We start from the raw sequence: 23169 nt of genomic DNA, 5'->3' as shown, positions 1-23169 counted from the left end.
TTTGATTGATAAAAGAGAAGAACAAAACAGAAGATATTATCAGAGGCAAAGAAACATAGCAAATATAAAATAAAAGAAACAAGAGTGAATGGCTGTATAAGAAATTAGGAAAGATAGAAAGAAAGAGGAATATAAAACGAATATAAGACTTTTATAAAGAGATAAAACATCAAACCACTGCCCAAAACCCAAAACCCAAAAAGGATAAGAGATAAGAATATAATATGATGGGGAAAATATGGAAAGAGTACTATAAAAATAAATTTTACGAAGATTAAATAAAATATAACAGAGGAAAATTCAGAAATGATGAAAGAAAAAAAAGTAAAAGGCGCAACTAAAAATGAGATAGATGAAGAAATGAAAAGACTACGTAATGGAAAAGCCCCTAGAGAAGATAGAATAGAAGCTGAGCTGTTAAAATACGGAGGATAACAAATTCATCAACTTATCGAGAAAATCTGGAAACAAAACAAGGTCCCAGAGGAGTGGAATACTGGAGTAATTATACCTATACACAAAAAAGGGATAAAGAGGAATGTGAAAACTAGAGAGCCATAACCACTAACATTACAAATAAAATACTCGTCAACTTGATAAATAGAAAACTCAAAGCATACTGGGAGACTACCAAAATGGGTTCAGACTAGAACGATCCACAATCAACGCAATCTACACAATAGATCAAATAATACAAAAAATATGGGAAAACAATAGAGAGCTAAAAATAATCTTTTAATAAGATTTTTACAGAGTGTTTTACTCAATTAATTCACAAAAAAAGATTTAGAAACTCTAAAGATAACCAGAAAGTTAAAGATATTAATAAAAGTAATATTACAAAACAAGAAAGCCATAGTAAGATATCTGGAAACACTAACAGAAGAAATAAAAATAAACAAAAGAGTCAAACATGGCGCCTCGATCTCTCCAACTCTCTTCAATATGATTTTAGAAAACGTAACGAAAAAAGCAAAATTAAATCAACAAATTGAAACAAAAGCAGGAAAAGTCGGTATACAAACAAACCAACCAAGGTAAAACCAAATACATGAAGATAGTAAAACAAGATAAAAGAGAAATGGATCACCTAAGGACACACAAATACGTATTGAAACTGTATTCTCGTTCAATTATCTAGAAGTGAGAATAGGACACACGTCTAAAGAAAGAACAAGAGAGAGAACATTTGGAAAAAATTAAAAGTTTCTCAAAAGCAAGAATATTAGTAAAAAGAACAAAATAAAAATATATAAAACATCAATAAGACCAGTGATTGCGTACGCCATAAATCAGAAGGAAGAAGATAATCCAGAGAAAAATACTGAGAACTATACTCGGACCATATATTACAGGAGATAGAGAGAGAAGGTTGAAGAAAAATTAAGAAATAGAAAGAAGAACTGGGAGGAGAAAATATAATAAGTCATGTAACAGCACAAAGACTAAATTGGGCAGGACACATTATGAGTAGGAAACCTTCAGAAATGGTGAAGAGAATAACACAATAGATACCTCTATGACTAAGAGGCAGAGGCAGACCAAGAAATACTTGGAAAAAACAAATTGAAGAAGATACCAGAATACTGGAAAGCAGAATGCAAAAACAGAAAAGAATGCAGAAAACTGACAAACGAAGCTAAGACCAACAAAAAACTATATAAGAGGAACAAGGGGAGTAATCCACCCCAATAAAGGGAATTGTGGGCGACCCAAGCGCTAGCCAAGAAGGCATTAAGTACACTTCTATTCTATATAATGAATTCAAATAATTAATTATTGAACTATATGTAACTAGAAATGACAGTAACATTAGGTAAGAACTCTGATTTACGCAGGCAAGTGTTAAAAGTTAAAAAAACTCGCGTTTGAAGCACATCAAACTAAAAAGTTGAAAATAACGTTAATGAGTGCCACACGCATTTTTCACAATAATACTAGAATTTTTTCATTCATTACTGTTTTAAGCTTATTTTAAAAAAATGATTTTCAACTTTTTAGTTTGATGTGATTTAGAAGTGTTTTTTAAACTATATTTATTTTCCACAACAACATATTAAAATTTAAGGTGTTAAATTCTAAAATAATACAGATGCAAGTAGTATAGTAAATCTCCAACAGAGAGCAGACAGTAGTAAAATTTGTTTCGATGTAAAGGGAAAATTTGCAGTTATCATGTCTAAAAAAATTTGAGCCCAATACCGGCGAATCCAGAGGTTGACGCCTTAGACCGCTCGACTAACTAATGCCATTAAAGTGATGGGATATACTAACAATAACAAACCACTAAGGAAAGTTAGAAACAAACAAACTCACAATAAAAAAATAAAGGGAAACATATAAAGAATAAAATCACCACAAATTTACTAAAATTTATTTTGATTTAAACTGTAAATAGGTGGAGGAAGAATTCGAACACATTCCTAGGTTTTATTGATTTTTTCGACTGAAGTGAGAGGTCGATAACAAATTAATTTTTTCAAAAACTCGAATGTTAGAATGAATAAATCAGAAGTGACTACTGCGTGGTACGTAACAAGCCGAATGGTATGTTACAAGATAAAGAAAGATGGATTGAACATATAATGAGTATTTCTGCAGAGGTGATTTCGAGCCGTCTAATAATGACGCCATTTTGCAGCTGAAAAACAATAAAACGCCCGGAATTGACGAGGTGCAACTTCAACTAATGGCGTGGACGCTAGAAGTAATACCGGAAAAATGTATAATAGGAATAATATGCCTGATACATAATAGTTATTTGTATGCCAAGGACTGAAAGTGCTACTATTCCAACAAAGTAGTATTTCAGCCGCGGCGTACACAACATTTTTTAGACGACGCATAAGAATGTAACAAAAATTCTATTATATTTTTTCTGGTTACAGTTTTTGATTTTTTGCTGTGTACCCTTTGTTTTGGATATTTGTTGTTGTGAACATCTTGTTTTATTGCGAGAGTACTTTTAATCATCGAAAATGTAGACCATAAAGTAGAACTTTTCCAGATTTTAGATTTTTCTGAAAAATAATCGAGCACTATGTTTTCCGTTGAGTTTTTCGCCTTTTTCTAGTGACACCACTTCATAAAGAGCTCGTACTGTTTTTCGTACCTTGCACGAGATTTATCCGGTAACGAATTAAGAACGGCTGCATCGCTTTCGGTTAAGTTAGGTATGTAAATGAATACAGAACGAACAGCGTTCAGATGGCGTCGTCTAAAAACGTTATTTACGAGGTTGCCAGAACTAGATGGCTGATTCAATAGTTCGACCAAATGCGAAACAAGCAGAGGGGTCATATCAATACAGTTTTATAAAAGGAAAGTCTTTTGTAGATCAAATGTTAACCATAAGACAGATCATAGAAAATATCAATGAATTTAATGTACAGACGCAAATGCAGATTATTGATTTCAAGCAACGAACGTCATAGTTTTTCCCGAGAGAGGGAGAGAGAGACATTTGCCTGCTCGCTGTTCAACTTGGCGGTCGAAATTATAATTATAAAGGCTGGTATTAATACCATCGGCACGAACTACAATGAAAATGTATAAATATTGGCGTGTGCTGATGATCTGTGTATTATTGGTAGATCACTAACAGCTTTGAAAGACGCTTTCTCTTGTTTGGGAACCAAAGTATCCTCCTAAAAAATTCACATAAGCCCAGTTTGGACTTATGGGTACTTGGATGATGACGAAAACTATGGAGCAAAAGCTCCTAGTCATTGAAAGTAAAATTGTTAGAAAAATATATGACACGGAGAAAATAATCAGTGGAAGATACGTCATAATCAAGAACTTGCCACTTTGTACAAAGACATAAATGTGGTCAAGTACATAAGACATGCAAGACTGTGGTGGACCACAATAGGTAAACGAAGAATAAAATAGCCGAATGGCATGTTACAATCGGTTACTAAAGTTCCTTTACTTTTGAAAATTTGGGTTTTGTTTGGTAAAAATGCTTTCCTCATCATCATTTACAATATGAATTTCTTATATCTTTTTGTTGCATTAATAAATAGATATTTATTCTCTTTCTTTCCATTAGCTCTTCTTCTTTCTGTACAGTTTTTTCTCATCTCTTTTTCTATATACTTTTCTTTCAATATTCTTCCAGTCATTGATCCATACTAACTTGGTAAGCAACACTATTGCATCTTCTACGCTGCATTAGTGGTAACGTACAATCGCCATTTTTAAATGTCTGGTTTCCGAACACAACAAAATTTTCGTTTAAATGACTGAAAGGAGAATGTAACTTTGTTACATCCTTCAAAGGTTGAAAAAATTTGTGTATACCAGATTATCTTATCGAAATTATCTCTTTAAGGCTTATGATTATACAGGGTGTTTCTATATTCGACCGACAACGCTGTATCACAGAGATATCTCAATAAATGATTCATTTTGTTATAGGAATACGAACCCTCACCTGCAGCAAAATGAACAGATGCCCCAACGTGTTGAAACCACGCTCACTCCTTTTAACAACGTCATATCTCAAAAATCGACAATTTCGAGTTATAACTATTTTCTGATTGTACTGAAAGAGTAGTATGTCCTTGTAAGATCGTCATATTCTTAACTCAATACTTGGCCTCTAGAGACCAGTAGTGTTTATTTCAAGAGCGTCACAAGCCAGTTGGTTTAAGTGGTTTAGGAAGAAATATCAGTGCCTTTTAGTGCAAAATTGGATTATTTTTTCAGAACACAGTATTGTACAAAAGGTAAGTGCAATTTCCATTCTTATTTTTGTATAATTGGATTTAGGACAGTATTGTATGGAAAATGAAAAGCTTATTATTGTGTTTTTTATCTGATTTATGACGTTCTTGCACAGTCAGTTTGTGAAATGTATTGTCATATTTTGACTTATGACACTATTGCCAATAATGCTTTTTTCCTCATACAAAATGGTATATTGAAAATGTGCAGGTTTATTTTGGAATATGTCATTATTGTCAGTAAAAAACCTACTTTAACTTGCTACTTTATGGATTGTCTTCAATTAGTAATTAACGTTTTTCATTTGATCATTATGATGACGTCTCGAGGAAAAAAAATGTTAGGCATTAGCTTTAAACATCGATCAAAATGAAAATTTATCAGAAAGTGGAGGAAAGAAAATTTTAAGGTACATAGACTATAATATGAGATTTCACAACATTCATTTCATGTTCATGAACTTTTGTATGAAGATTTCTTTGACTTGAAATGCTTAGCCTCTGATTAGCTCCTCTTCGTTTAGTAAAAAATAAGCAAGATCAACCAGTCAAATTCTTAGACATTAAAGTAATGAGAGTTCAACAAGATTCGCCAAATTCTGTTTTTTATAAACATTTTTATGCAGAACCTGATTTCATGGAAGCCTTAATCATTAGAAAAAGCAAAGATAATAAAACCTGCCTTCGACGTAAAACCCAAAATATGCGACTGATTGAAAAAAAATTCATACCAAATGTTCATAAAACATTTTATGAGAATCTATAAAATTATTTTTAAATGTTATATTCAAATACTTTTACCTATTATAACTTTTGAATGATTATCTTTTGTAAGTACATAATATTTTCTTATTTTGTTTAATTTTAGTTTTTTTTTCTACCATAATTATATTCTGCGATAATTTGTATGACAAAATAAAACAATATATCTTTTATTTGTATTTTGATTAACAGAAATCCTGTTGTCTTTCCCAAATTCATTCTTTTGTTTTAGACAGCATTTCATTGGAAGATTGAATAAAAGTAATTATTTAAAATATAAGGAATAACTGCCTATTCGGAATTAATTTATCTTTGCAAGAATGGCTTAGCTCAAGATACTTCAATGTAAAACTTTCAAATTTTAATATTTCACTGACAATACCGACATAGTTTGACATACTCCAAGCACCTCATCAGAAAGTTGGGAAAATGAATAAAAAGCAGCTTTTTAATATTTATAAATTTTGTACAAATTTGTACAACCACAGAAAAATTATCTGAAAAGAGGTGATGCGCATAGTAAAAAATCAATTGGAGTCTGAAAAATTATTTTGAATTCATTTTATTCTACTTTTAAACTTTAAATTCAATCTCCTGAAAAATCTTGTTTTTTGAGATATGACGTTGTTGAAAGGAGTGAGCGTTTAATATTTAACGTATTTAATTACCTGCAGACTTTTGTTTATAGGCAAATTTCTACAAGATACAAGACCTTTCATTTTAGCTCCATAAAAGTTTATTAGTTTTTCAACTAAAAATAATCAGGTAATTTAAAACAAAATTACAAAATGAATTTGCTCCAGTGGCATGAAAAATAGGGGGATAAAAGTGACAACTAACCCTGACAAGCGTCACCGGTTAAATTTTTCCAAAGTTTGTTTATGTCATAATATTACTATTAAGGAGCATATTGGTCACTGAATTTGAAAAAACATTTGAAGGCGTTCTTGATTTATGGCAAATTTTTTATTTTGATTTAAAATTTTGAACACCCTATATCTCAGCAACTAGGCCCCGTAAGGGTTCGTATTCCTATATCGAAATGAATCATTTATTGATATCTCTCTGTGATAAAGTCGGTCGAATATAGAAATGAATAAAATAAAAAAAAATATTTTAAAACTTTTGTTTTTTAAGTATCATTTGAAACCTGTCTCCATTTGAAAATTTAGTGCATATGTCTGCTTGCATGTGTTTATTCGAAATGCTCGTTTCAGCTAAAATAATTTCAGTTTTCTGAAAGTGGACCCAAATTTCGTTATTTTAAACTGAGTGCTATGGTTTTTATTAAATTTTTGGAACTTACACGAAATTTTAATATAACATTATATAAGGCATGGTATGTCCAAAGTCCACCATTTTTTAATTATTTCATATTTTCGAAATTTTAGGACACATGCAACTCTCCACTAAACAAGTTATATTCCTAAGTTTAGTTGAGTCAGGTGTAATATTTCTGGAATTTTCACAAATAACACTTACAGCTTTCAAAATCTGTGAAAACCTTGACGAAAATTTATATAAGGTGTTCAGAAAATGGTGCCGAATTTCGCTATAAAAAAAATTTTTTTCAAACGGCAACCCCCATTTTTCTCTTTGCCATTGGATTCTACGCTTTCAATTAAGAGGAATTCGTTAGTAAATTCATATATCTCAAATTAACGGTTTTGATAAAAACTTGAAAAAACTGAAGTCTTCGTGGTTTTTAATTGTCGGTTGTCTGGAGCGATTAAAAAAAATTAACATATCAACAAACAAACAATGAAAACAGCTTGACGTTTAAGCGTTGCAAAAGTGTTCATCATGTCCCGTTCAGGATTTATTAATGAAAATTATTTCAATTGCGATATCCGGATAGACCACGACCCACCTCTGATACACTTACGCGACTCATTCATAATTGTAAAACCCACGATCAGTTTGTAGCACTGTGAAGCAAATTGAAACCTATCGTCGACAATGAAGCCAATGAAATTACAGTCTTAGGATACTTCAGAGCGTACGTATCCTGAAAATTCATTAACCGATGCGGAAAGAGATTTGGGAATATCAGAGATAAGTATTCACAGGATTCTCGAAAAACACCAGTTCCATCAGTATTCAATCTCGTTGGCACAAAATTAAAAGCCAGGTGACGATTAAAGAAAAAATGCTGTTTGTCAATTTATATTAATTAAAATTCAAGAAGATGAAATTTTTTTACAACAGATTGGAATTTTTAACCGACGTAACTCTCATTAATGGAGTGATCTAATCCTCACATGTTGCCCAAAAGACAGTTTCAAGGGTACTGGAATTTCAATGTTTTTGCTGCTATAAAAAATTACAGTATGCTGGTGGTACATTTATAATCATACTATTTAAATTTTAGGGTGAATTTACTTCAACTTTTTGTTTATTTCAGGTTAGAAAATTATTTTTACACACACGGTAGTGCGCTTGTAAATAACTTTTTTCAGACTTATTTTGAGGACCGATGGATAGCACACGATGGACCGCATCAATGGCCTCCCCGTTCACCGGATATCACTCCATTAGATTTTTTTCTTTGGGGTCGTATAAAAGATATCGTGTATGCTTCGCCGCTAGCTACAAAAGAAAACTGCCAGGAAAGATTTCGGAATGCAGCCACTCAGCACAGTTTTGTGAAATGATTAAAAAATGGTGGACTTTAGGCATACTATGCCTCGTATAAAGTTATATTGAAATTTTACGTAGATTCCAAAAAATTTATAAAAACAATAGCATTTGGTTTAAAATAACGAAGTTTGGCTCCACTTCCGGTTACACCCAGAGAACTGCAATCATTTTAGCTCGTCGTGACGGATCCTGTATATAAGTGTGACGTGGCTTTGGTTATTTCCGAATTGTTTATAGGGGTCGAAATCTGCAACGTCTCTAGACCTTTCAAAAAAATGTTTCTTCATGCTCTGCAAACCAGACCTCCACAGCATTTATTACCTACTCGTTGGAAGAAACTTTACGACCTTTTAAACTTTTATTCAATTAAGGAAAGAGATGATGGTAGGATGGAGCCAAATCTTGTAAATAAGGGGGTGTTCTAGTAATTCAAACCCTAAAACACGAATTTTTTGCATGGCAACATGAGATTTGTATACAGGGGCGTTGTCCTGGAAAAAACCCCATTGGATAGCTTTCCGCGTCTTTTCTCTTTAATTTTTTCCCGTTGAGTGGTCAGTAATGTCGAATAGTAATCTCCAGTTATTGTTCTACCCATATCCAAAAAATCAATCATGATTACTCCATGGCAATCCCAAAAAACTGAAGCCAGAACTTTTCCAACAGATTTTCGGACACGAAACTTCTTAGGTCTTGGAGAACCAGAGTGTCGCCATTCCATCGATTGTTGCTTTGTTTCTGGATTGTAGAAACGTACCCAAGTCTCATCTATAGTAACAATTTGGTTTGAGAAGTCTACATCGTTTTCAAATCGAGCACTGATTGAACGCGATGCTTTTACCTTTTCACACTTTTGGTCAACATTCAAATATTTGGGGATCCATTTTGCAGCAATTTTTCTCATGTCCAAATTGACGTGAACTATATGATGAACGCGTTCGTATGAAATATTCAGTGCTTCAGATATCTGTTTTAGCCTAATTTGACGGTCTGATAAAATCATGTTATGAACTGCATCGATATTTTCGGGAATTGACACAGAAACTGTTCTTCTCGATTGGTCATCATCTTCAAATCTTCAATGGAAGATTTACTTCTTTTGAAGCTTGCAGTCCAATTTATCACGGTCGCAAACGAAAGACATTGATCACCAAGGGTATTAAGCATATCTTCGTAAATCTGCTTACCTCTTAACCCTTTTAAATGCATGTACTTGATGATGGCTCGTTACTCCAATTTTTCGATTTTCACAATTTCGGTGGACATATTTTTTCTTTTAATTTATTGCGTTTACTTTCTCGACGTCAAACTTTACACTGACACTTCTAATAAGTTATACAAAATATATAGACTCCTCCCAAAGGAAGCTTTTTTAACTTCTTGTTATATCCCACTTCCCCAGGTGTTGGTACTACTCCTTCAAGGTACTTGAGCCTTGAAGAGAAATTGTCAGGACATTCACAGAGTAGGTGCTCTGTTGTATCTGAGGCTTGCTCGCAGAATCTGCATTTGTCGTCCTCTGCCATGTCCTTAAGGTGGTATTTGACCTAAAATGGAACCTTGGGGCACTCCTGTTTATAGTGGGAAATATATGGATTAGTCTACCATCGTAACGCAATATTTTGTTTATGTATGGAACTGGTCTATGCTAACTAGATATCAATACATACTCGTATAGACGCATGCTCAAGATACCGACAGCTATGCAAACAAACGATGCAGTCCTTAACAGAGCAAATGCGGTTCATGAGTTGGTGGATAATATTAAATGCAGGAAAATATCTTATTTGGGACACATAATGAGTGGTAGCTGGTTTGGTATCCTCCAGTTGATTATGATGGGTAAAGTTGAAGGTCGTAGAGGAATTGGAAGGAAACAAATCTCCTGGTTGAAGAATATTTGAGAATGGACTGGGATAAGAGAAGCAGTTATTTAGACTAGCTTTAGATAGAGAGAGTTTTGCCATGCTGATCGCCAACGTCGAGGGGACTCGAAACGGCACGCTAAGAAGAAGGATTTCTTTAAGTAAAATAATAATTTTTCATACGCGATATTAGATAGACCAAAACATGGAAAGATCTTGGATACCTTTTATCTTGAATCTACATCTGAGATTTATGAGGTCTCTACATTATGTAAAGAAACGACAATAAAAACTCACCGTGATCGAATCTTTTAATATTCCTATCTAAAAAGTAGTATCTGGAGAATACGACTGGTACAATTGGTAGTTTATTTGTTACAGCCATATGAAAAGCGCCCTTTTTGAATGGATGTATTTTTCCATCGTTTCTTCTTGTGCCTTCGGGATACACCCACAACTTAATCTACAAGTAAAAAAAGAAAATTTATATTACGTTGATTTATGATTGTTATACAGGATACTCCGGGACTTGATGCATGCAATTTCGGGAATGAGTAGATGACGTGAAAATAGTACTGTAAATAAAAAAAAATTCTCATACGACCCTTTGTTTCTGAGTTATAGGCCATTGAAGTTGCGCAATTAGAACTTCAAGTATATTTTCTAAATTATGAATTCGAACATTATAAATTGTTAATTGATAATTACATGTATGTCCATATCGTATATTTGACGGAGTAAATAATTCTTCTTTACTCTCTGAAGGCCAGGGGCGGCTCATACCCAATGATTAACAATCCGTATCGTTTAGAGGGAGAAAAGATAGCGAAAATTAATTTTTCAATCGATTTTTTAACAAAATGGTACTTTGTTGAAAAGAAATATTTAGATTTTGAGATCGTTGTACCGGGTGTCCCAATAAGAATGGCTCTCGGCCACATCTCGGGAACCGTTTATAGTACAGATGCGGGAAAAAAATTTATAACAAAAGTATTGAAAGTTATGGATAGGTAATCGTGATTATTAGGTTTTATATTTACAAATGAAATACACAGTGGTTAACATTCATATATTAAGTCTTTATTTAAAAGACTACGTTTTCGAGAAGCGTCCTCACGCTTGAAAGAGTCGGTTTGTACTACTAAAAACTGATAATAAAATATTTACAATGAGGTCTAAGCCTCTCCTTAAGAATCGTAAAATTACAGATGTTTTACTAAAATATATGCATTACTCCGAAAAGTAAAAGAGTCCTTTGTGTATCCCATGTGTCCGGGGTCATAAAACAGAAGTAGGACTTACTTTTCCTTTTCTAAAATATCTTTCAACTAAATGTTAAGTTTCCTTAAACATAAAATCTAAGCATAATGTTAAAATACTAAAATAACAAATAATTTGTAAAATAGGATTCAATTTTGCTCAGAGAAATTCAACAAAAAGTGACCTCGAGAAAAACCTGGAAATTATTTACAGAGTTGTAGGTCCACCGCTAGAGGGCGTAATTAAATACCAAAAATTATAAAATGAATAATTTACAAATTTTGCATAATTAAGATGCATTTAAACTATGATTATCGTATTCTTCAAGAAATTCAGCGTATATTTCATTTTACAAGTTTTAGTCTATCTCTTCAAATAAGAGATGGGGGAAGCGGAAACTTTATTATGAAAAAACGCCTTGTAGTTCAGTTCTACTTAACCTATATATGCAAACTTAGTCTTTTTGAAGAGAGCTCCTTTCTACCAATGTGAGAGTTATAATTACAAACAAGCTAATGAGTAACTTATACGCTAGAGGACGCTATTTATTTATTTTTTTAAATCTATCTATCCTTGAAAATGTTGAATGGAAACATGCAGTTTTAATTAAGGAATATAAATCCAACCTTCTGTCGTAATCACGATCAACCAGTCGTTCTTAAACGGTGTATGAGTTGTCGAAAAATTTTGCTACCGGGATGACGTCTTTGGGGATATTGTATGGCATATACCCTAACTGCAACAGTTGCATTTCTCATACATTCAAAGTAAATGCCTATCATATCAAATGCTTCTTCGTTTCTAAGAATCATCTTAGCTATAACTTTTAAGTAAATTTTATATCGGATTTAATGCACTCGAATTGGAAGATGGGACACCCAGTACATCCAAGGAAACCATTCGCCATAAAGAAAATTATCATAAATTGTAATTATTTATTGAAAATACTTACAGGGAGTTATTAAAAGAGATTAATAATTAAAATATAAAAAATAACATTATTCCTAATAGGTGGATTGGTCGAGAAAATCTATTTGCATGGTCATGATATTGCCCGCAATTAAATACAATAGATATATTTTATGGGGATCTTAAAAGCTAAGTATACGCAACACTGGTAGGCACAAGGAACGAAATGATCGATAGAATAAAACTTCCATTGTGACGCTATAAGACGGAATCTTGGAATACTCTTCCAATTGGAAAGAAAAATCCTCCGTAGACTCCGGAAGTGTCTAGGTATCCACTTCAAACATTTATTAGTTTTTTTTTCAGTTTTTATTTGATAATTTGTAGGCTAACCAACAAAATTTTTCTGCATTTCAAATTTTTCCATATGTAATTAGCATGATGTTCGACAGTAAGTACTGAACATAAGTCGCCCCTGGCCTTCAGATAGTAGTGTAGAATTATTTATTACGTCACACACACTCTACATGGACATACGTAATCATCCATTAAAAAATTATAATGTTCGAATGTATAATTTAGAAAATATACTTAAATATAAGTTCTGATTTCGCAGCTTTAAACACCTATAACTCAGAAACGAAGGGTCGTATGAAATTTTTTTAATGTCCCAGCATTATTTTCACGTCATTTATTCACTCCCGAATTTTTTGCATCATGTCACATAATTTACAACAAATTATTTCATGAAGGATTCAATATGAATTTCATTTGTTTCATCAATAATATGACTGTTGTTTTTTCGTTAGGTCGCAAATAAGAGACGTTGAGATAATACGATAATTTTATTACCGAAAAATTTGTACAATCAATCATACTTATTTTTTTATGAAGTAATCATGAAGGTTGAGGCATTTCTCACAACAAAAGACCAGCTTTCCAGTATCCTCTACAAAGAAGTCTGCCAGTCCATGAACTCAGGTAAGTCCTTGCAGCGTATTGAGCCTCTTCGTTGGTATTTGTCCACCTAGCCACGCCTTCATTTCTCTAAAGAGGTTATAGTTTTTCCGTGCTAGATTATAATTGGAGACTGGGTGGTCAGAGACCGGTTTGAACTTTTGGATGAAGTTGTTTTGTCATATTTGTAGCGAATTTTATACGTTTGTAATTTGATGAAATATTCATGAGGCATTGTAATGAAAATCCAAATCTTCTTAATATTTTCAGATAAATTGACAGAATCGTCGTTACTAGACTCTGTAAAATCCACATTGGGTTCAGACAAAATACACTCAACTCCCCCAAAAAATTAATTTTTGGGGCTGAGGAATAGTTAGGGGGAGATTGATTGGTCCTTATTTGTTTCGTGGAAATTTAAGAACTAAGAGATATTTGGAACATCTTTCTATGACATTGCGTCCGGACCTAATTGTGTCATTCCCCGATCCAAATAATAGGAAAACTTGGATCTCAGTATTTGATTCCAGCAACATGGCGCACTATCAAATCATGGTCTTAATGTTCAAAGGTTTCTGGACAACTTGTTTGAAAACACGTTGATCAATGGAACGGTTCCCTAGGTCACCTGATTGTATCACCCGTTGATATATTTCTATGGCGACATTTGAAAAGTCGGGTTTATATTAAACTACAAAGCAATTCAGAAAACTTAATGGAATTAATTAGAGATGAAATGCCTCGAATAATCCAGGAGATGATTGAAAATTGATTGTAAATCAGGTCAACCATCATTTTGCTCTATGTAGAAATAGTTTTTTAACCCTCACGTTCTTTTCTTATGTGACCCCTACTCAAATTATTTGTTTGAAATGCAGAAAAGCAGGCTTCATCAAATAATGTAACAAAACCTAGTTTCATATGTAAAAAAAATATTGATGACATCATAACATAACATAATTTGACGTTTTATTTTTTTTATTTATGTGAAAAAACGCGGGATACTAATAAACTGTTGACGTATTTTTTTTTTCAAAATAAATATTGTACTTTTCATAAATTTTGTCAATTACTTTCTCAGGAGTAAACCCAAAGAGGAAAGTTCCAAGGACCCAAGCTTGCCATAATTATGTAGAACTCTGGGTTAAGCTTGGTCGCCAAGGCTGGGCCAACCTTAACTGCCAGGACTGGGCCAACCTTAACTGCCAGGACTGGGCCAAGCTTAACTGCCGGACCAAGACTTATTCATTACATAACTTTTTCTTCTTTATCTTTACTGCTATTACTTTTTAAATTATTATTACTACTGCTGTAAAAATCGCTATCACTAGAATTTATAGAATCATTATTATTATCATCAGTATCCAAATTATGATTATTAAACGCTTGTAGATTGCACAAGTCTGTACCACTATCGTTATCTTCACTCACACTTAAATTATTTAAGCTTTGCCCGTTCACTATTGAGTTAAAATTTTTTCTCTATTCAATGCACAGGCTGGGTCAACCAACCTTGGCCCAAGCCTGGGTGGCCAAGGCTAGGTATTCCAGCCTTGGCCCGAGCTTGGGTAATCATTGGTATAGCCGAAGCTGAGTTAAGTAGCCTGGAACACGCATGGGCTAATACAGGTACGCCGGAGCTAGGCTTCCCAGGACTGGCCCAGGCTTGGCCCCTTTGTCAACTCTGGGGTTTCCAGTATGGGAATGACAAAAACATTAACTAAAAAACTATGAATAGTTTAAAAAAAAGAATTAGGCGAGATTTTGCTTCAGATGAGGAAGATTAAAGTTTACAAAAATGCTTTTTGTATCAATTATATATAGTTATTTATTATACAAGGGAAAAAAAGTACTAGATTTTAGTTTGAGTTTATATGAGACAAAAAACGAAAGCTAATATCTAGTATTTTTTTCGTCTATAATTTTCTGTGACAAAAAGAAACAATGGTTGAAATACACACCGTGGTGGGAAGAATTTCATTACTGTCGAGACATTAGATATAGTTAACCAAGACGCGAAGCGTCAAGGTTAGCTATGATCTCGAGACAATTTCCTACGGAGGTTTGTATACTGTTTTATTTGCAACCATCATATTTTGATCAAAATTATTCGTTCTGAACACACCTAAAATATTACATAAATTATTATAAATGTTAGATAGATGGATATTAAGTTCGCGAATAATAAATTGAGAAAACTGTTCTCCGATGAAGAATTGATGGAATGTAAACCACCAGAAAGCACACGGGTTGGAGTCAGTATGCATCGCTTCCTAGAAGCTATTTAATTATATAACAAGTGGTATGAAGAAAAAAAGGTGAAGAATACCAGTTCCGAAAGTGTACTCTTAGCATATTTTGGAGCACAATCGAGACAAAAGAAGCCGTCCACTTTGTGGGCAATGTAGAGTATGATTCGAACGATGCTACAAATTGAAAAAAAAAAACTGATATTACGAACATAGGAATCTCTAGTTTTTGTTCAGCTTAAAGCAGGAATAGTAAGAAAATAATCAATTGGGCACAGTACAATAGCTACTTTTTCCCCAAAAATTGCTACTTTTTTGAATTTAGAGGAATCGAAAGGCTCTACAGACAACGCTCTAAGAAGAGCTGCCGCTACGTTACTTGCTAACAGCGGTGCAAATGTACTCCAATTAAAAAGGCTGGGAGGATACAAATCTAGAACTGTGGCAGAAGGTTATGTGGTTGGACTAAATGGAGAATACAACCAAAACTGCCAATATGATGTCCCAATGTGGCAAGTCTTCTGAAGCTGTTGCAAGTAGTTCATAATCGTTAGTCATTCAACAGCAAAGTTATTTGTCGATCAAAGAGATAACTGTTGTAGACGCCAGTGCTGATATAGTTCTTCCAATATCAATTGCAGATTATAACAACCCCTGTCAACAATTTTGATTGATCTACCATAGGCGTGGATACTTCATTTTATAAATTTATTATTTTAATAAAGACTTTTAAAAATTTGAATATCTTATGCGACAAAGTATTCGTCAAAATGCAATCGAATCATTGTAAATTGGATGGCATTATACGCCGTTATTTAGACAGATGCACTCAATTGTAGTCCTTCTTGAAACTTGGAAAAAAATCATTATTATACCTCGTTAACTTGCCACATCTGAATATTGAATTATAAAACGTAAATAGACGAGTAAAATGTACCTGCCTGTAAGCGCGTTTGGTTTGAACAGAGTACCAGACGTGAACTCTGCCCTTGTACCCCATTCGTTTTTTTTTCTGGAAAACGAAATTTCAAAGCAAAACCCATAAATGAAAATAAATTCTTTGCAAATAAAACAAAAGAAAAAACAACATTTCAATTCCCAATTATCTTTATAAATAATAATGCTAGACAGAATCGTCTGAACTAGAGTCATTTAATTGAATTATGATGGGTTGTAAAGAGAGTGATACCACATTTTCTTCTTTGATAACATGTTCAACACAGTTTTTCCAAATCTCTTGGCGGGCTGCTGCTAGAACTTTCTTTACGAGTTCTATAACCACTTTACTCAGTTCTGGAGACTGATTACATTTTCGTAATTCTGATTTTACATTTCCTTGAATGAACTCTATAGGGTTGGATATGCAATATTAAGAAGGTAGTCTGAGAAGAGTATGATCCTGTTCTTTGCACAGCTTGTCAATATTAGAAATTTTCTTTAACTTTAGACCTTTAATAACAGTAAGCAATTCTTCGTTTGTTGGGCGTTTTTTACGATCGCTGACTGGAATGAGATTTTTTTTTCAGGCATAAATGGTGAAATTTGAGCTTTGTTACTACTATTATTTGGTATCTTAAAGAGTTGCCGCGAATGGTAGGATGCGTTGTCCATAACGATTACTGACTGTTAGTTAGAAACTGTTCAATAAACCACTTTTCAAATAATTCTGCTCTCATACCTTCATGATATTCACCTGCAATGTTTTTAATTTTTTAGCAGATATTAATGAAGTATTGGGCACGAAACCGTCTTCGCTTCCAGCGTGTACTATTATAATGCGCTTCCCTTCAGAACCCATGACCCATTCAAATAGCAATTTTTACTATGGTCAACCCAACCGAAATTCACTATATCGTGACTGTCAAACCATATTTCATCTAGATAAATTATGTGTCTATTGGAACTTGTTTTATCTGACGCAAATCATCTTGTCGCCATCGAACTATCCTTAACGATTTGGTTATTGCCATCCGTTTATTCAGTTTTTTGTGTTTAAAGCTACATCCTGACAAAACTTGACGTAATGTTTCTAAACTGGAATAATTGTTTTCCGGATAATCTGCTATCTTTTGCTGTATTACTTGTAATGTCCTACGTATAAAATCTTGAGTAGCTTTGTCAACTTATTTCAGTTTTTCTTTACATGTTTTTCGGTTCTGTTTATAATCCACAGCAACCCCTTTCGTGACTACTCGATAAATGGAAAATTTATTTACTCTAGTTAATTCAGCGATTCTTATTATGATTGCATTGCATTATCAGATTCCTGAATATTTTCCTATTTTAAACATTCGATTATATTTAAAATAACTTGCTGTGTTTGTATATCTAAATCTTTATTATTAAATCCATACCTGTCTTTATTCTTAATTCATCATTCGCCCATGGTCCAAATAACGCCCATATTTCTATTTATTTAAAGAAATTTATTAAATAAATTAATCTAGCCAATCGACGCTAATGCCTAACAGAAATATTTCGAAGAAATTGTGTACATAGAGCTTGTGCCAATAGAAATGAATATATGTTTACGATTCCATGTAAACAGTGGAGATGAGAGTCCACGTAGACTGACGGTTTGTTATATGTTTACTGAATTTCATACGAGGAGTAAACATTATTTCCCATTTCTTAATTTGGTAAGAGTGCCGTGCGTATTTATGAAATATTAATTGTTCTCCGCATAACTGTTTTCTGCAATTAATATTTGATGAACTATACTGATCTAAATATTTCTATAAATGCTTATAATTATTCCACACGTGTCACTGCCAAATTGTACCTTGGTTTACCGTTTTTTGCTCCCGCTGTTACAGAGAATGTTTCAGATTGACCAATGCAAGAATTTTCAACTTTCTGCTTTGAAAAGATTCGTGTATTGGGGAAGCTGCTCTTGAGAGGTTTGCTATGAAATAGCTGCAAAATATGCCTACTTTCGACCGAGATATAAAGAAAATGTTATATTTGATCGATCAATCAGGATTGAAAATGACGGTTATCGTGCCGGGGAAAAAGGATTTTGTGGCGAAGGAGAATTTTTTGATTCGCTCAAACTATATTTTCAAAATGTAACATTTTAGTTTTTAAGAAGATTCAATACCACAAATTTTGTTTTTTTAGAATGAATCCTTTAATACGTCGGCTTCGGCTTCGCTTGAACTCATTTCTTAGTTCCTTTGTTCGTAATTTTAAAAACGCCCAATCCTACGTGACAGCTTTTCGTTTATATACAGGGTGCGGCAGCATAACTTCCTTTTTTCAAAAGTTAATAAAACTTATTGTATGAATCAGAAAATTTTTATTCGTTTTTTATAATACAGGCACATACATAAAGTTTTGTTTTACTGAGTTTTGAAGATCAAATCAGTTAGGTGACGTCCCCCATTCTCCATACACTGAGTAAACCGATTTCTGGCGTTTGTCATGACTCTTGCCAGCATAGCAGGCGTTATGTTGGCAATTTCTTCCTGGATGTTCGTCTTCAAATCTTGTAGGGTCCTTGGACGGTTCACATACACACGGGATTTCAAAAAACCCCATAGGAAATAATCACAAGGGGTCAAATCGGGAGAGCGGGCTGGCCACTCCAAATCGCCCCTAATTGAGATAAGGCGCTCTGGGAAGTGTTCCCTCAAAACAGCCATCGATGTTCTTGAAGTGTGTGCCGTTACTCCGTCTTGTTGGAACCAAGTGTCCCCTAAGTCCAACTCATCTAGCCGTGGGAAAAAAAATTCCTGTAACATGTTTACATACCGGTGCGAATTCACTGTCACTGTGACTTCATTTTCCTCAAAGAACCAGGGACCAATAATTCCACGTGAGTAAATTGCACACCACACTGTAACTTTAGGTGAATGCAAAGGCCGTTGATGCAATTGTCGAGGATTGGTATCAGCCCAGTAGCGCATGTTTTGTTTGTTTACGGATCCACACAAATGAAAATGGGCTTCATCACTAAAAAAAACAATAGCGTCCTCAGGAACGACTTCCAGAAAAACCTCACACGCGTTCCTCCGAGAATTGAAGTCACGTTCAGAAAGTTCCTGCACAATTGCCATCTTGTATGGATGAAAATGAAGATCATCATGAAGTATTCTCCTCACAGAACGATCGGAAAGTCCAAGGGCAGACGCATGTTTGCGCGCAGAACGCCGTGGTGATCGCAACACTGAAGTTCTAACTAACTCAATGTTCTCCGGTGATCTAATGGGCCGAGGGACTCCAGTTCTTCGTCTTGTCACACTTGCAGTTTGTCTGAACGTAGTGACCCACGTAACAATTGATTTCCGGTCCGGGACAGGGGCCAAGGGGGCTAAATTAAAGCGATTCCGAAAGGCGCGCTGGGTTGCGATCACAGAACATCCGCTCGAAAAGTAAACCTCAACGGCAAACGCACGCTCCTCACTGTTCCAACGCATGATGGCGACTGAACTGTGCCGGGACAAAACTTTATAGTCCCCCCTCTCGAACGAAACCACTAGCACTCCGTTACGACATCTACTGACTAAATGGCGAACTTTTTAAAAAAGGAAGTTATGCTGCCGCACCCTGTATTATCAGAATCCCACACAACCAGGTAATTATGATACCAATGTATAAGGTCCTTCACGACGAGCTGAATTGATATGTAGATGGGAGAATACTGCGACTAGTGTTCTGATAATTTGCTTGCATGGATTTTCCGAAATGCTCGTTTCAGCTAAAATAATTTCAGTTTTCTGAAACTTCCGGTTATAGCGGAAGTGGACCGAAACTTCGTTATTTTAAACGGAATGCTATGGTTTTTATTAAATTTTTGGAATCTACGCGAAATTCAATTTAATATAACTTTATATAATGCATCGAATTATTTCACATTTTTGAACTTTTTGGAAACATGCAACTCTCCACTAAAAAACTTATATTTCTAAGTTTAAGTGAGTCAGGTCTCATATGTGAAAACCTTGACAAAAATTTATGAAAGGTGTTCAGAATATCGCTATCTAAGAACTTCGAAAACTTAATTTTTTCAAATGGCAACCCCCATTTTTCTCTTTATCATTGGATTCTACGCTTTAAATTAAGGGAACTTCGTTAGTAAATTCATATATCTCAAATTAACGTTTTTTATATTGAAACTTGAAAAAACTGAAATTTTCATAGTTTTTAATTGTCGCCTGCCGATGGCGAACAACGAATAACAAAAATTAAAATACTACACTAAGAGGAGAAGAACAAAACTAAAAATTAAACTAAAGTAAATGTTCGAAATGGTTGCCCCCAACTTTCGGATATCGCGAACGGAAAGTATCGCAACCTTGTTTAATAACCCTATAATATTCCCCGTATATTACAAGCAAATTGATATAATCTTTGGGACCACTTCCAGTATAATCGGAAGTTTTAGAAAACTGAAATTATTTTAGCTGAAACGAGCATTTCGGAAAACCCATGCAAGTAAATTTTCAGAACACTAGTCCCAGTACTTTCCCATATATACATATCGATTCAGCTAGTCGTGAAGGACCCTGTATATAATGCGTCATTATTGATACCAAACAAAACCTTATTTGCCTTGCAGCGTTTTCTGCGTAGGATATTAAGCTATCCACAGGAGAAAACGCATCATTTTCCTTCCTTGGTATATAAATAGCTATTTCTTGTTAATCTTTATTGTTATTTTTAACTTCGTATTTATGGAATATCGAGATGATAAGGACTGGTGGATTTTCATAAATATCACTATTTATAAAAATGTTTTTATGTCTCAGATAAGACGAAGTAAATAAAAATAATTTAGATACAATTAGTTCACATTCACACAATCAAAAGATATAGAAAAAAAACAGACGATTTCTTAAAACGTTATTTAAAGACAGTTGTTGTTTCAAGTTGTGAAATTTTTTTGTATATATTAGTGGATTTATAATTCTTGACTAAGGGCAAATAATTTGAACAAAATTATTAGCGGAAGAGCCAGTAACCAATTTCAGGTGGTCATTTCAAAAGTCACGAAACTTTTTACAGTAAATCTTCTATGCCTACTGAAAATGAAAAGCCATTTCCGGCAACCCTGTGTGGCCGGGGTAGACTAGGAAAAATAAGATTTATTTTAATTAAAGTATCCGTCATAAAATTTAAAAAAATTACTTTCGACTATATTTTGTCTTCATGGAATTTTTGCCAGAGCATTCACAGCTCTCCTAATTTTGGACAGAACGTTATTAATATTTATAAAAAAATCTATTTTTGTTATTTCATCAGTCTTTAAATTTATCAGAATAAACATGATAAGTGAACAATTAATAATATACAATACCAGATTGAAATTCTATAATCAACAGTTTTTCAGAGCTAAAAACGTGTCCGTGCGAGTACAAGTAAGATAGTAACATGGAAACCTGCGGATTAGAATGAGAGCGCATATTGGGCATCTGTGGACTTCATTATTTCAATATTTCAATATTGTTGAAACATGATTTTGAAAGATTTTTCTGTACCTCTGACGCAGATATACTCTAGATTAGTGGTAATAAACTCCCGTTTTTAGTGGCAAATATATTGATTAGTCTACCACCTCATTATTTTTAATTAAAACGCAATGACATCTGTTTAGCTGGTTTAAAAAAGCCAAAATAATTTAATTTGGTTAGAACCATATTATGATCAATGCTTTGCTAAAGTCAAGAAGCGGAAAGCAAATAACCTTTCCTAGATTTTGTCTAGATCTTATGTCATTTACCAATTGTTGACGTACCGAAAAATTTCCTACAGCTTGATTGATTGGCAAGTACGAGGGTGAATCAAATATAAACGAGACTTTTGGACCTGCGCGCGCAATAGTGATGGAAGAACGTTCCGCTGTTATTGGCTGTTACGTTGGTATGTCAGGAGTGGGGGAAGCACGTGACTCATCATCATAGACTCGCTCAGTGTCCATCGTTACGATGTCCGAGCAGGAGGTACTTCCCTCTATTGCGCAACCTATTGTTATAAAGTTTTTAGCTGCAGAAGGTGTAAAACCGGCCGAAATCTTGAGAAGATTGACTGCACAGTTCGGGGAAAAGACGCTGTCGCGAGCTAGACTGTTTGCTTGGCATAAACAGTTCGTGGAGGGCCGTGAACGTGTTGAAAATGAGAGCCATGACCGCAGACCCCGCACCAGCATTACAGCGGGCAACATCGACAGTGTTCGTCAACTTGTTGAAGGTGATAGGCGTCTAACAACTTCGGATATTGCAATTAAGGTTGGAATAAGTTATGGGAGCACTTACTCTATACTCTCAGAGGAGCTAGGGTATCGCAAGGTGTGTGCCAGGTGGGTTCCTCGTCTTCTGACAGTTGACCAGAAACTGAATCGTTTTCAAGTGTGTGAGCGTCTTCTTGCTCGATTTCGGGAAGAAGGAGACCCATCACTACACCCAGCGAGTATGGAGTGGAGGAAGAAAGGAGAAACCGGACCAGTGAAAGCTAAGTCACGATTATCGGCTGGCAAGGTTTTGGCTACCGTTTTTTTTTGACCAGTGTGGCCTGCTGCACCTTGATTTTTTGCATGGGCGCAGAACAATTAATGCGGCGTACTACTGCAAAATTTTGACTGAGGTCAGACTTGCATATCGCCGCAAAAGACGACTCCTTCCAATGAGAAAAGTGATTCTCCTCCATGACAATGCTCGCCCCCACACGGCAGCCCTGACAGTACAAAAATTGGAGCAACTGGGTTGGGAGACACTGGAATACCCTCCATACAGTCCAGACCTGTCTCCTTGCGACTTCCATGTCTTTGGTCCTCTCAAGGAAGCTTTGGGAGGGCAAAAA

General features: G+C 34.4%; 1 protein-coding gene across 4 annotated transcripts in view; it reads right to left on the bottom strand.

The window, feature by feature from the left end:
* The window catches only part of LOC130442200 (1-acyl-sn-glycerol-3-phosphate acyltransferase alpha), an 89669-nt gene that overhangs the window by 11998 nt on the left and 54502 nt on the right, over positions 1-23169 (bottom strand). For all 4 annotated transcript variants that reach the window (XM_056776326.1, XM_056776325.1, XM_056776328.1 and 1 more), the window contains exon 4: positions 10295-10460. In XM_056776326.1, the coding sequence (XP_056632304.1) occupies positions 10295-10460 (166 nt within the window). The remainder of the gene's footprint in view (positions 1-10294; positions 10461-23169) is intronic.

This window comes from Diorhabda sublineata, chromosome 3 (assembly GCF_026230105.1).
Source record: "Diorhabda sublineata isolate icDioSubl1.1 chromosome 3, icDioSubl1.1, whole genome shotgun sequence".
Lineage (NCBI taxonomy): Eukaryota > Metazoa > Arthropoda > Insecta > Coleoptera > Chrysomelidae > Diorhabda > Diorhabda sublineata.
This window is presented reverse-complemented; position numbering and strand designations above follow the sequence as displayed.